At 59.2% G+C, this 14,610-nt stretch overlaps 1 protein-coding gene across 5 annotated transcripts in view; it reads left to right on the forward strand.

The window, feature by feature from the left end:
• Window positions 1-390: 390 nt before the first annotated feature.
• Window positions 391-14,610, forward strand: part of ITGB4 (integrin subunit beta 4) — a 29,089-nt gene continuing 14,869 nt past the window's right edge. For 3 of the 5 annotated variants that reach the window (XM_034640006.1, XM_034640002.1, XM_034640004.1), the window contains exons 1-18: window positions 391-425; window positions 3,285-3,373; window positions 4,520-4,602; window positions 4,840-4,941; window positions 5,095-5,299; window positions 5,843-5,939; window positions 6,115-6,286; window positions 7,689-7,952; window positions 8,304-8,393; window positions 8,706-8,828; window positions 9,215-9,379; window positions 9,550-9,626; window positions 9,987-10,189; window positions 12,119-12,222; window positions 12,342-12,440; window positions 12,613-12,742; window positions 13,320-13,442; window positions 13,536-13,642. In XM_034640006.1, coding sequence (XP_034495897.1) covers window positions 3,295-3,373; window positions 4,520-4,602; window positions 4,840-4,941; window positions 5,095-5,299; window positions 5,843-5,939; window positions 6,115-6,286; window positions 7,689-7,952; window positions 8,304-8,393; window positions 8,706-8,828; window positions 9,215-9,379; window positions 9,550-9,626; window positions 9,987-10,189; window positions 12,119-12,222; window positions 12,342-12,440; window positions 12,613-12,742; window positions 13,320-13,442; window positions 13,536-13,642 — 2,223 coding nt within the window. In that variant the 5' untranslated portion in view covers window positions 391-425; window positions 3,285-3,294. The remainder of the gene's footprint in view (window positions 426-3,284; window positions 3,374-4,519; window positions 4,603-4,839; window positions 4,942-5,094; window positions 5,300-5,842; window positions 5,940-6,114; window positions 6,287-7,688; window positions 7,953-8,303; window positions 8,394-8,705; window positions 8,829-9,214; window positions 9,380-9,549; window positions 9,627-9,986; window positions 10,190-12,118; window positions 12,223-12,341; window positions 12,441-12,612; window positions 12,743-13,319; window positions 13,443-13,535; window positions 13,643-14,610) is intronic. The other 2 variants (XM_034640003.1, XM_034640005.1) reach the window with 1 other exon arrangement.

Consider the following 14,610-nt stretch of genomic DNA (forward strand, 5'->3'; position numbering starts at 1 on the left):
TCCTTACTGGGATCTCCCTCTGGACACACGTGGAAGCGGGGGCGGGGGCGGCTGAGCGGACCCAGGACCGGGTGAATGACAAATCGGGCTCGGCGCGCGGGCCCAGGACGGAAGCCATGTGCACGGTCGATTGCCGTCGGGGCAGCGGGGTTGCGCACCGCCGAGCGTCCGGAGGTGGGAGGGCGGCGGTCCGGGCCGGGGGCTAAGAGGCCACCGGTGGCCCGAGGCAGCCGGGCACCCGAGTCTGCAGCCTGGTGGGGTGGGGAGGCTGGACTGGAGAGAGGGGGAGGCTCCTTCCCCGCCCCCGCCGCCGCCGTCGGGCCGGGCGCAGGGGCCGGGCGCCGAGGGAGCCGCAGCCTTTTCCGGGGGGCGGGCCCGGCGGCGGCGGCGCCCCGGCTNCGGGGAGGGCGCGAGTTGGCGCCAAGGTAGGTCCGGCCTCCGACCGCCGCAGGCGCCGGGGGCTTGGGCGCGGGGCAGCGGGGGGCGGGGCAGTCGGGGGTCGCCGGGCTGCACTCCGCCCTCCCCTCCAGTGCCCCGGACTGCCTGAGCTGGGCGTCCATTCTGGGACCTTGGAGGCGAGGAAGGGAAAGTGAGTGCCCACCCAGCCTGGCCAGCAAATCAGGGGACCCTTTTGGGAGGGCCGGGTGGCTTTTGTTTCCTCAGCTCTTCCTTCCCATCCTGCCCAGGGCAGATGCCTGGGCTGCCAGGGTGTGCCCAGGGGGCAGCTGGGGGCAGAGGGGCAGTGGAGCTGGAGAAGGCTTTTGGCCCTGAGACCTTGGGGCTAGAGGGGGGCAGCAGAGAGAAAGCCCTGAGGGGTGGGTGGGTGTGCGAGAAAAGTGGGCAGAGGCTAGGCAGCGGCTGGCAGGCCTGTTGGGCCGGGCCCACTGGGGTTTGCAAAGAAGGTGGGGGGAGCAGCCACCTACAGGCAAAGGCTCTCCATGTTTGGGGAGGCCTGGCCTGCTGTGTGCAGGGCCGCAGTCCACCTGGGGCCTGGGGAGTCCCTGACTCCCCTCTTGGCCCAGCACATGCCTGCTGAGGTCTGGGGAGTCCCTGACTCTTTTGGCCAAGTACATGCCTGCCCTCCTCCCAAAGTCGGCTCAGGACACCCTTCCTCCAGGAAGCTCTCCTGACCTCGTTCAGCAGCCCTGGGGGCTATGCCCACCACGGCAAACTCCTCCAGTGCTTGCCCCCTTTTCCCACTCAGCCCCTGGTGGCCCTCTGGCTGTGGCGCAGGGACTTCTAAGAACAGGGCTGGGCTCCTTCCCACCCCAGCAAGGCCTTGCCACACCCTGAGCCCCAGGATCTGACAGCCTTCTGGAAGTGAAGGCTGAGGGTCTGTCTCCATTCTGGGGAACAGCGGGGAAGGGGTGCCTGTCTCCTGGGCCCCGATTTCCTCCGGTGATAGAGCAGTGATAGAGCAGAGGAGGGTTCAGGGGATGGGAAAGCTGGAGTGGGGGGCTGCAGTGGGCAGCTGTAGATGTGCTGGGCAGGGGTCCTGTGGGATGGGAGGAAGCCTGGTGCTGGGAGAGAGTGTATGTCCTGCGTACCTGGCCCAGCCTGTGGCCACAACCTCCAGTAAGCCCGTAGTCTTAAATTTTCTGTGACATCTTATTGTTTTTAATGTTGACAGTTACTTTTAAAACTTTTTAAACACAAGTTGAGTCGAACAAAAACACTCTTGAATGCATAACTAGCCCCCTCACTGTCATCTTAAGGCCTCTGAGGGTAACAAAGAGGTTAGATGGGGGTGGGTCTGGACTGCCCTGGTCGGGTCCAGGCCCCCCTCCCACTGCTGACTGTGGGATGGGGAAGCCCTGCAGCCTTGTGCCCCATCTCTATCTCCTTATCTGGGAAATGGGGGTAAGGCAGTCATCCCCCACCGGGTTCCTGCATAGATGAAATAGTCATCCCATAGGCAAAGTGCTGGGCGCCTGCCCGCTCTGTGCCCAGCCCGTGGGCACAGGAGGGTGAGTAAGAGCCGGGTCCGGCCCTCCAGTGCCCGTACCTGCATGTATAATGGTGCCCTGGGGAGGGCTAAGTCTGTGGCCTGTATTGTGTAGCATGTGGGTGTGGTGCCTACACCCCAAGGCTGCAGGAAAGTCATTTCCCCCAGAAAGGCCACCCCCCCTTGGCTGGCTTAGGGCTTCCTTACCCCAGGCCCCTCTGAGATGGCAGCTCCTCCCCAGCCCTGGATGTGTTGGGGCTGCTCTGCTGCTGGCCTCCTGGGAGCCACAAGCCTGGGAGGGAGGGAAGCAGTGCCTTCCTGCCCCTGTCCAGAGGCTTCCCCAACCCTTAGAGGGAAACTTAATGTGGGGGAGGGCCTTAGCTCTGCACACCCTGGGCTGCTGCTGCCCCCCCCTCCGCCCCGCCACCCAGGCCAGGGACTGAGAAGCGGTCCCAGGAGAAAGGGCCAGTTTGCATGTGGGGGTACTGGTCCCGGAAAAAGAAGCTGGGGCCCTGACATCTGCCCTCAGCTCTGCAGGCCTGGTGGCTCTGCCCATCTCCTTCTCTTCCCGAGGCAGCAGGCCACCCATCTTTTAAAAGGCCTCTGGGGTGCCAGTGGCTGCCCTGAAGGTCACTGATGAGCGGAGATGGGGTAGTAGTGAGCCGAAGACAGGCCGTCTCTTCCTGGGGAGGCTGGTACAGTGTGTGTGTGTGTGTGTGTGTGTGTGTATGTGTGTGTAAGAGAGAGAGGGGGGGCAGGAGAGGCTTGTAATATAGCTCCAGGCTAACTTCTGAAAGGATGATCTGCTCAGGGACCCCAAAAACTCAACTCTGCAGCAGGCAGGGTAGGGCAGGGGACCCCACCAGTGCTGGGCCAGGCAGTCACTTCAGAGCCTAGCTGGGTGCAGCCAGCCCCTCCTCCCCTCTGCAGGCCCCAGATCTTGGGAGGGCCCCCTCTCCCCCTGGCCACACCGCCTTCATCAAAGGGCAATTAGGCCACGACAGAGAGGGGGTGGGAGGGTAGAGCCAGGCTCGAGGGGTGGCCCCCTGTTGGGTGAGACCCAACCCAGGCCCACTGGGATCTGAAAGGCAAAGACAGAATAAAGCTTCTGCCCTGCCCTTCACGAGATCAGCATAGGAGACCCTGCATGAGCAAGAGCTCAGGGCCCACAGCCCTCAGGCCTGCAGGGCCTCTAGTCACTCCAGAGATGGCAAGAGGAGCCTTGGAACATCGCTGAAGCTGTCTGAGCCTCAGTTTCCACCGCTGGGCAGTGCCGGAGCTCTGACCGGCTGGTACCCGGGCTGTGGGACGTGTTACGTCAGTTAGTGCTGTTAAACAGGAGGAAGAGGATGGCAGGACCGTGTCCCAGCCCGTGGTCCAGGCTGCTGCTGGCAGTCCTGCTGAGCGTCAGCTTCCGCGGGGAGATGGGTGAGTCCGGCACACCTCTGCAGCACCCTTCTGGGCAGGGGCACCCCTGTCAAGGCACTGCCCTCACACGGAGGCCATCCACAGGGTGTCTTACCCCAACGCTCACTTGGCCAGTCAACAAACAACCATGGCCCGCTTTGAGGGCTGGGGAGCAGTGAGCCTGACCCACGTGGCCCAGAACACCGAGGAAGACTTGTTCTAGAGGCGAGAGAAGTTGCCCACTCAGCGAACTGAGGCACTTCCAGGGTGTTCTTTATGGGAACTTGGAGGGGAGACCAATGAAATTTTGCCTTCAGGGAAGGCTGTGTTGGTAGCCTGGAATAGATCATGGCGGGAACATGGGCAATGCTGCAAGGCAGGGCTTCCCCACCCCAGTAACACCAACCGCCCGGAGCCCAGGAGACCACCCACTGTGTGCACTGAGTGTACACAGTAGGTCCTCACTGTGATTTTTTTTATTACACATTTTCTTTTTCTAAAAAAAGATTTTTAAAGATCTTAATTATACTTATTTATTTGAGAGAGAGAGAGAGCGTGTGCGGGCTCCATCACGAGCAGGGGTGGAGTAGGGGGGAGGGGCAGAGGGACAAGCAGACTCCCCACTGAGCAGGGAGCCCCATGCCAGGTCAATCCCGGGACTCCAGGATCATGACCTGAGCCGAAGGCAGACACTTAGCCGACTGAGCCACCCAGGCGCTCCCCCTCACTGTGATTTTAACTGAACAGAACCAAAGACAATCCCAGTAACCCTTGGGAAAACTCTGGAGTTTTCCTTCGTTAATTTACTAACAATTTGCTACGTGCTGGGCTTGGGCTGCGTTCCAGGAAGCAGCAATAAACAAGACAGACACAGTCCCCTGTCCCCGGGAGGAGCGGGGGAGGGACGGCCAGGGTGTCCCCACCAGCAGATGGGCCAGCCCCTCCGTGTCAGCCCGCACCATCCGGACTTGAGTGGAAAGCTCAGGTGTGAGACCCGGCTCCACCCCAACTGTGCCAGCGGGGCAGACCACCTACACGCTGGCCTCCATTTCCTCCTCCGTCAAGTGGGAGAGAACCCCCGCCTCTCCCCAGTGAGGATGCACGGGGGAAAGGGCTTGGCTCCTGGGGAGGTTCGTCTCACTGGGTCTGCTCATCTCTGCTCTCCAGCAAACCGCTGCAAGAGGGCCCAGGTGAAGAGCTGCACGGAGTGCATCCGCATGGACAGGGAGTGCGCCTACTGCACGGACGAGGTGAGCCGCTGTCACCTGCCTGCCTTCCTGAGCCCCACACCAGCCCTGGCCCGTTCCCCAGCCCGGGTGCCCCACCCCGCCGTGCCCCACCCCAGGGCTCTGGCCAGGTCCACACCTGCCACACCCTCTGCCCAGCCTCAGGTTGGGCGGGTGTGGAACAGGCAAGGGTCAGGAGAGCCAGGGCTGGAACAGCCAGGGGATGGGCACCGCCCCCCTGACCCCATCTCCTTTGGCCAGATGTTCAAGGAACGGCGCTGCAACACCCAGGCAGAGCTGCTGGCTGCGGGCTGCCGGTGGGAGAGCATGGTGGTCATGGAGAGCAGCTTCGAGATCACAGAGGTGCCCGGGGTGGGGGTCAAGGGAAGTGGGCGCACCCATGCTGCAGGCCAGCTGTTTACAGGGGTCCGCTATGTCCGCTGGCTGGGCTGAGAGGCTCCCCATCAGGTCTCCGGAGCGACCCTCCAGCCAGCTGTCCCCCTCCCCTGGACGCAGGACACCCAGATCAACACCAACCTGCGACGCAGCCAGGTGTGGCCCCAGGGCCTACGGGTCCGTCTGCGGCCAGGCGAGGAGCAGCGCTTCGAGCTGAAGGTGTTCGAGCCCAAGGAGAGCCCTATGGACCTGTACATCCTCATGGACTTCTCCAACTCCATGTCCGACGATCTGGACAACCTCAAGCAGATGGGGGAGAGACTGGGTATGGCTGGGCCAGCATAGAGGACGGCGGGCTAGGGAACAGACAGGGTGGCCTCATCCGGCTGGCTGGGCCCCTGCTCAGGAGGCCAGGGCTCAGGATGGCTGCACCCCCGCCCCAAGGAAGGATAGGATATCTGAGCCCCTCAAGAACTCCCTCCCCTCCCATTCTGAGGTGGGGGTCCCAGCCAGACCCCACTAACCACTCAGGACTTCAGCAAAGGCCCAGGCCGGGCGGGCCACAGAGCCCTCCGACCCCGACAAGGAGCGCACCCGTGGCCACGAGGCTGAAGCTCTGCCCCGGCTCTGCGGCCAGCTGCTCCAGTCCCCCGGCTGCCCCCCTCCAGCTTGCTCCGTGCATGACGGGGCCCCCCGAGTCCCGAGTCCCTCATCTGTGAACAGGGACAGGGACTACTGTGAGCATGAACTGATGTTCACACACAAGGGATTGATAGGAGGCTATTCCTCCTCCTTCTCGAGCCAGCCCCTGGCCCCCTGGGCTGATGCGGGAGCTCAACTGCCCCCTCTTTTTCCTGTGGACACCCAGCCCAGGTCCTGAGTGAGCTCACCGATGACTACACTATTGGATTTGGCAAGTTTGTGGACAAAGTCAGCGTCCCTCAGACAGACATGAGGCCTGAGAAGTGAGTGACCGCGTGGGCAGGGGTCCCAGCCACGGGGCCCACCTCGTCTCTACCAGGGCACTTACAAGTGTTCTGGTCGAAGCAGGCCAGTGGGGCACTTTCGGAAAGGGTGGGCACAGGGGCATGGGGGTCTTCTCCCCTGACTCTGTTTCTCTCCCCCTCCACCTCTGCCCAGGCTGAAGGAGCCCTGGCCCAACAGTGACCCCCCCTTCTCCTTCAAGAACGTCATCAGCCTGACGGAAAACTTGGAAGAGTTTCGGAATAAACTGCTAGGGGAGCGGATCTCAGGCAACCTGGACGCTCCTGAAGGAGGCTTCGATGCCATCCTGCAGGTGGCCGTATGCACGGTGAGTGCCAGGGAGAGCCCGGCCCACCAAGACCAGGGCTGTGCTTCTCTGCAAGGGCATGGGCTGCCCACTGGCCTGCTCTGGTGCCAGGCCGCGACCCTCATGCCCAAAGACAAGCTCAGACCCTCCAGGGGACCCTCAGTTACAAGCCAGGTTGAGATGTGCTGGGATCCAAGGTCCCCCAGCCTGAGCAGTCAGTCTGCTTTTATACTAGCCAGCGAAGCAGACATGAGTCCTGGGGTTCTGGAATCTTCTGTGCCCTGAAGCCAGCCTACCACCAATCTCCCTGCTAATGCCAGTCTTCCAGGACCCACAGTCTCCAACTGCACTGGGCAGCAGAAGAGGGTAGTTTTTACGTGCACAGCAATTTTTCATTTTGAAAATAATATACCCATCGTATAAACAATTTGGAAAACAACAGAAATTGCCCAAAATTTCACCACAACCAGCCAGCCACTTGATATCCCACCAGGATATTTTGTTTCCTTTTCCTTACTTTATATAGCTGGAATCAGTGTACTTATAATTCTGAAACTTGCTTTTTTCTTCAATTAACACTATCATGAGCATTTTTGCTTGTAATACATAGTTTTCCAAATCACCCATATATTTTTCTAACTGCCATGCACAGCTATATCTATTTTATTTATTTGACAGAGAGAGAGACAGCCAGTGAGAGAGGGAACACAAGCAGGGGGAGAGGGAGAGGAAGAAGCAGGCTCCCAGGGGAGCAGGGAGCCCGATGCGGGGCTCGATCCCAGAACCCTGAGATCACGCCCTGAGCTGAAGGCAGACGCTTAACGACTGAGCCACCCAGGTGCCCCCAACTCTATCTACTTTAACCAGCCTTTTCTTTTCTTAAAAAATATTTTATTTTTTTATTTGGGAGAAAGAGAGCACAAGCAGGGGGAGCTGCAGAGGGAGAGGGAGAAGTAGGCTCCCCGCTGAGCAGGGAGCCCAATGGGGGCTCGATCCCAGGACCCCGGGGCTATGACCCGAGCCAAACGCAGATGCTCAACCGACTAAAACACCCAGGCGCCCCACACCGGGCTTTTCATTCAACATCGCCTGTATACATTTTCCCATGCAGTTAAAATATTCCCGCAGAGTAATCACGAAGCCTGGGGGGCCAGTCGGATGAAGCTGGCTCGGGTCTTGCATGGTGACCACTGTGTGCGCAGACCCCGCCTACATCCTTCCCCATCCTCATTGCTGCTTTCTCCTGCCCGCTGCCATGGGTCACGTGCTGTCACGTGCATCGTCCGTGATGGGCACGTGCAGTGAATCCTGTGGCTTAGATGAGCTTGTGTTGGGACCTGCTTTCCCAGTCATACACGACACTGCGACGCGTGACCTCGGTAGGCGGCCTGCTCAATGGGCCTCCCCTCCTTGTCCTTCCCAGAGGAACATTGGCTGGCGCCCCGACAGCACCCACCTGCTGGTGTTCTCCACCGAGTCTGCTTTCCACTACGAGGCGGACGGTGCCAACGTGCTGGCCGGCATCATGAGCCGCAATGACGAGGCATGCCACCTGGACTCCTCGGGCACCTACACCAAGTACAAGATGCAGGACTATCCGTCCGTGCCCACCCTGGTGCGCCTGCTTGGCAAACACAACATCATCCCCATCTTCGCCGTCACCAACTATTCCTACAGCTACTATGAGGTGCGGGGCTTCGACCTCCCTGGGCAAGAGCTTGGCGGGGGGGGGGGCACCCACGGGACTTCTCAGACATCCTCCTCCCTCCCCCCTTCTCTCCCTCCCTTCTGCCTCCTACTCTTCCTTCTTTCCTTCCCAAAGCGTTTGGCTCCCCCAAGGGTGGACCCTGATGGGAAGGGGAGCTTGTACCCATCCCCCAACCCCACTCCCAAGAAGGTAGGGGTGAGGAGGGCAGGCTCCAGAATACACCAGGCCTTGGCTTCCCCATCAGCAAAGGGAGGATAACCCCAAAGCTATTGTCCAGATTCAATGAGGTGATACTTGTCGAAGGCTTAGCTCCTGCGCTCTCTCCCACAGAAACTGCACACCTACTTCCCCGTCTCCTCGCTGGGGGTGCTGCAAGAGGACTCCTCCAACATTGTTGAGTTGCTGCAGGAAGCCTTCAATGTGAGGGCCAGCGTGGGCCCCCATCTGAGTCCTTCTGGGGCAGGGCTGGAGAGGGGGCAGAATGGGCAAAGGATGGCCCAAGCAGAGGCTGAGAAATAGGATAGGCCAGTGAGGAAGGGCCTCCTCTGTTCCCTGGGGACCCTGAGATACCTACCTTAGCCTGGCCCTAAGTTCCTGCTGGCTCTGCCACCTTGACCCCCCCCACTCCACCTCAGTCCTCCATGCAGAGTGGGTGGAGCTCAGCCAGGCCAGGCGAGAGTGGGTGAGCCCGGGCTCCCCCTCCCAGATCACTGATTGCGTGCCCTCCTTCAGCGCATTCGTTCCAACCTGGACATCCGGGCCCTGGAAAGCCCCCGAGGCCTGCGGACAGAGGTCACCTCCGAAGAGTTCCAAAAGACGAATACTGGGTCCTTTCACATCCAGCGGGGGGAAGTGGTATGTCTCTGTGGGGTTTTGGGAAGAGGAGGATGGGCACTGCAAAGGGGGGTCTGCCTGAGCAGGGGTCAAGAATGTGGGCTTTACGGGCTCCTGGCTAACTCTTGATCTTGGGGTCATGAGTTTGAGCCCCACACTGGGCATAGAAATTACTTAATAAAAAAATTTTTTTAATAATAATAAAGAGTGTGGCCTTCGGAGTCAGAAGGCCTGGGTCGAAGCCCCATGGATTAGCCACTCGCATGACTCTGGCACCTTCCTCAGCTTGTCCTTGTCTGCAGAGTGGGGCTTAATCAACACAGAGCCCAGAGAGTTGCTCAGAGGAGCGCATGGGCCAAAGGTGCTGCTTTTCAATGTCCATTTGGCTGACGGTGGGGTCCTCGCAGGGCACGTACCAGGTGCACCTGCGGGCTGCGGAGGCTGTGGATGGGACTCACGTGTGCCAGCTGGGAGAGGAGGACCAGAAGGGCAACATCCACCTGAAGCCCTCCTTCTCGGACGGCCTCTGGATGGACGCAGGCATCATCTGCGACGTGTGTCCGTGCGAGCTGGTACGATGCGGTCCCGCCAGGCAGGGAGGAAGGGCTGCCCAACAGCCATGGGACCCTGTGGAATGAAGCCGAGCCTCCGGGGGCCATGTCTGCCTTGCGGGGTGCTCTGAGGGGCAGAGGCAGCAGAAGTGTCCAGGGCCCTGTTACACCCCGCCGTGATCTTGTTCCAGCAAAAAGAGGAGCTTTCCGCCCGCTGCAACTACCACGGAGACTTCGTGTGTGGACACTGTGTGTGCAGTGAGGGCTGGTGAGTGTGTGGAGCCGAGCTGGCGGCCGGGATGCCCTGGCCGCTGTAAGGCTTTGATGTGTGGTGCACCACAGTATGCCCGCCTGAGAGCGGGGTGACGGGTCCCAGAAAGGCTTGGGAAGGGGCATGTCCCGCTGTGGGGTGGATCCAGCTCAAAGCACTTTGAAATACACAGACATCAAGAATATCTCTGAGAAAACGTGCAAGAATCAGGACAGCGGTGGCCAGCAGGGTGTGGGGACTGGCTGTGGGGATGCGAGAGGGACACTCAGAGCCTCAGCTTCCTCATCTGTACGATGGGATGGTCAAAGCCCCAGCCTTGCTCCCAGGCTGTGGGGAAGTGACGGGCTCCTTCCCCAGGAGCGGCAAGACCTGTAGCTGCTCCACGGGCTCACTGAGTGACATAAAGCCCTGCCTGCGGGAGGACGAGGACAAGCCATGCTCCGGGCGTGGCGAGTGCCAGTGCGGCCACTGCGTGTGCTATGGAGAAGGCCGCTACGAGGGTCCATTCTGCGAGTATGACAACTTCCAGTGTCCCCGTGCCTCCGGGGTCCTCTGTAACGGTGAGCTCAGCAGCGCCGGCGGCCAGTGCTGGGGGGTTCGGGACACCAAGGGCGACCTGGGTATCCTGACCCCGGGGGGAGGGCCAGGCCAGGAGTCAGAATCCCCAAGTTCGGACCTAACCCTCCTCCGGGCTCCCCAAGTGCCTCCCCCAAGTCCACCCCAACCTGGACCTCCCCCCCACCTACAGACTTGATGCCCAAGGCCCCTGCCCGTGCTTCAGACCACTCCCCCTGAGGTCCTATAGTCTCTGCCCACCCTCACTGTCCGCTCTCCCGTCTCAGGAGGGTGGGTCCCTTCCAGCTGAATCCTGAGTGGTTGCTGGTATGTGGCATGACGGTCTTTCCTCTCTCAGAAGATGGCACATTTGCAGCAGGCAGGGCCTGGAGTTATGCGCCCACCGTAGCCCCACGGGCTTAATGCTCTGTGGCCAGGGCTTCCAAGCAGGGCAGGGGTCACAGAACCCACCCAGGGGCCACAGGAAGAATTGAGGGGTTGAATGGAAGAGAATCAGTGAAAATCCAGTCATCAAATACTGATTTAGCCCCAACTGTCTACTTGTCACTGGAGGTCAAACCCCTGCTTTCCTACCTTTCCTCTCTTCTTGCTTTTGTCTGTCTGTCTCCTCTTCTATCCTCCATTCTAGAGCATGTTCAGAGAAATGAAAGGAGAACCCAGTACATCTGGAGGAAGGCAGGCATTGGGCACAGGCAGAGCTGTGAGAGAGGAGGGGAGGTGGAGGCTGCGGGAGAAGGAGGCAGGACCAGAATTCGGGCGTTTGGGTTCCAGTCTCGTCTAGTCCGAACTTTTTCTTAAAGGGGCAGAAAGTAAATATTTTCGGTTTTATGAGCCGTGGTCTCTGTCACAACTACTCAGCTCTGCCACTGTAGCAGAAAGCAGCGATAGACACTACGTACACAAGTACATGTGGCTGTATTCCAATAAAACTTTAGCAAAAATAGGTAGTGAGTTGGACTTGGCTTGCAGGCTGCAGTTAATCAACCCTTATTCTGATCTAAGGATAGTAGACTCGATCCTTTGGCAAACGGAGTCATTGGAGGTTTTGATTTTATTTTCGAGCTTATTTGAATGTTAACCTCGTATCTAGCCACTTTGGTAAAATCACTTATGAAATCTCATAATATATCTACAGATTTTATTTGATATTTTGTGACATATTCCTAATATATTTTTTTAAGATTTTATTTTTAAGTAATCTCTATACCCGACACAGGGCTAGAACTTACAACCCTGAGATCAAGAGTCACACGCTCCACTGACTGAGCCAACCAGGATCCCCATGTTCCTAATATTTAAAATAACGGAAGTTTTTTGTTTTTGTTTTTTTAAAATGGTGAGAGGGTTTTTGTTTTTTGGTTTTTTATTTTTAAGATTTTATTTATTTATTTGACACAGAGAGAGACAGCCAGCGAAAGAGGGAACACAAGCAGGGGGAGTGGGAGAGGAAGAAGCAGGCTCCCAGCGGAGGAGCCTGATGTGGGGCTCAATCCGAGGACCCTGGGATCATGCCCTGAGCTGAAGGCAGACACTTAACAACTGAGCCACCCAGGCGCCCCTAAAATAACGGAAGTTTTATTTCTTGCTTTATAATACTTACGTGTTTTATTTCTATTTCTTAACCTTATTGCATTGGCCAGAACTCATTAGAGGTTCTTAAACCAGAAAGACACATGATTGGATTTGTGTTCTGGGATAATGACTCTGGCTGCAGAGTGGAAAGTAGAAGGCAGAGTGGAATCAGAGAGGTGGAGGGAAGGAGATTCCAAGAAAGTGAGGAAGAGACAGATCTGCCCTTGGCTGGAGAAATCCCAGCTCAGGCTGAGCAACCACAGGCCCTGCCTGGCAGATGGGCAGCCTGGACTCCAGAAGTGAATGTGGCTCTCCTCTCTTATCCCTCCCCCTCTCTGCAGACCGGGGACGCTGTTCCATGGGCCAGTGCGTGTGTGAGCCTGGCTGGACAGGCTTGAGCTGCGACTGTCCTCTCAGCAATGCCACTTGCATCGACAGCAGTGGGGTAGGCCAGGCACGAGGAGGGTGGTGCAGGGTGGCGGAAGGGACCCCAGCCAGAGCCACCCACCCTCTCAGGCAGGGATGGGGGTACCAGTGCCTCACTGGGGCCTCCTCTTGCTCTAGGGCATCTGTAATGGGCGTGGCTACTGCGAGTGTGGCCGCTGCCACTGCAACCAGCAGTCGCTCTACACGGACACCATCTGTGAGATCAACTACTCAGCGGTGAGGCCAAGATCACTGGGGTGTGGACATGGGAACCTTAGGCACAGGGCAGGGTGGACAGGAGGCGCTGAGCCCGGTGACATAGGAGCTGGCCAGGGGTGTGAGGGAGGTTAGGGGAGCGGGCCTGGCGGCCACCCAGCACACTCACCATCTCCCCTCCTCTCCCACCCAGATCCGCCTGGGCCTGTGTGAGGACCTGCGCTCCTGTGTGCAGTGCCAAGCCTGGGGCACCGGTGAGAAGAAGGGCCGCACGTGTGAGGAGTGCGGCTTCAAGGTCAAGATGGTGGACGAGCTTAAGAAAGGTGTGAAGCAGTGCTGAGGATGGGGCTGCTGAGAACCCAGGCAGAGGGCATCCATTGGGTAGGGGGTGTCACTCATCTGGGCAGAGGGCTCACAATCCAGGCTGAGGTCATGCAGACGAGAGAGAGGGAAGGGATTCCAGACCGGGGAGAGGTCACAGAACGCAGACAGGACCCACAGACCCGGGCAGGAGGCACAGCTGAGTAGGGACCAAAGAGTCTGGGGAGGGGGAACCTGGCTTGGGCAGGGGGCAGATAACCGGGCAGGGATACGAACACAGTAGGGGCACATAAGTGGGCCATGGGGGCACACAGCCTCCTCGCCTCTAGGTCAGATAAATGTTCTAGAAGCCAAGTTCCTGAGTGACACCCAAGATGGGGAGGAGGGGGGCACAGATTTGCAGCCTTTGATGCTCCTGGGCGGGGACAGGGCAGCACCCCACCTCAGCCTGGCCTGTGCCCGGGGACCTGCGTTCTCCCCCAGGGAGGTGCGTCCTGCCCTGCAGTGGGCACGGTGGGCCCCAGAGTAGGGAGCACCTGCCCGGGCCTGGGGGACCCTGCTGACCATCTGTGGGCGCAGCAGAGGACGTGGTGGAGCACTGCTCCTTCCGGGATGAAGAGGATGACTGCACGTACAGCTACACCGTGGAGGGCGACGGCGCCCCCGGGCCCAACAGCACTGTCCTGGTGCACAGGAAGAAGGGTGAGCTGGTGGACAGGGCCGGCGGGCGGCCTGGCAGCCCCTGCAGGGAGTGGGCATCACCTCCCTCCTTTTCTTCCTCCCCTTCCTCCGCAGACTGCCCACCCAGGTCCTTCTGGTGGCTCATCCCTCTGCTCATCTTCCTCCTGCTGCTCCTGGCCCTGCTGCTGCTGCTCTGCTGGAAGTACTGTGCCTGCTGCAAGGTGGGGGCTCCCTCGGGCCCCACCCCCCCCGCCAGGGACCCCCATCGCCGCCAGGGGCCCCACCCCCTGCCAGGGTTCCCACTTACCCCAGGGTCCCCATCCCCCATCAGGGGCCCCAATCACCCCCTAGGGTCCCCATCCCCCACTACAGACCCCTACCCCCACCAGGTTCCCACTTCCCACCAGTGTCCCCACTTACCCCAGGGTCTCCACCCACCCTAGGGCCCCACCCCTACCAAGGTCCTCATAGGTGGCAGAGGCCAGGTGAATCCACGTCTTCTACCCAGCTCTAATGGCCTCCCCACCCCAGCTCTTAAGCTCTCCCAACCATCAGTGACCCATACCTGAGACTACTTGTCCTCAGGTCAGGCACTTGCAAAGGGCCATGGGAGCCAACAGGGAAGAAAGGGCCTGGCCCACCAGGGGCTGATAGTTTCACTGGGGAGAAGAGATAAGAGGCAAGAAAGCATGAAGGATGGCCCAGCACGGAACACTGAATTGTAGGAACAGAGGAGACACCGTGTAGTAGCCCCGGTATTGTGGGACATTAGTGTGTGTTACAGAGAAAAAGACGTCGATGATCAAATACATTTGAGAAAGAGGCTTCTTCTCTGCGGGACTTCTCAGAGCCTTTGATCTAGTTGTATTCACCGTCAGACTCTAAGAGGGGCGTGGGGAATGAATTCAGTGCTTCTCAAATGGGTTCGATCATAGATCCTTTACTTTACAGATCATCTGGCAGGACCAGGATCCCATGGCACAGACTTTGGGAATCCTCTGCCCCCATCACCCTCTGTATTCACCCTGTGTGCTCCACACTGAGATCCCTTCACCTTCCTTGATATCCTGGTGTTGGGGAAGCCACTTTGCCCCTCTGGACCATTGGCATGGAGAGGGGGGTAGCTGGAGGGGCTTCCGTGGGCGGAGGCAGCTGTCCTAGCTGTCATCCCTACCCCCCTTGTCTCCTA

The sequence above is a fragment of the Ailuropoda melanoleuca genome, chromosome 13 (assembly GCF_002007445.2).
Source record: "Ailuropoda melanoleuca isolate Jingjing chromosome 13, ASM200744v2, whole genome shotgun sequence".
NCBI classification, from domain to species: domain Eukaryota; kingdom Metazoa; phylum Chordata; class Mammalia; order Carnivora; family Ursidae; genus Ailuropoda; species Ailuropoda melanoleuca.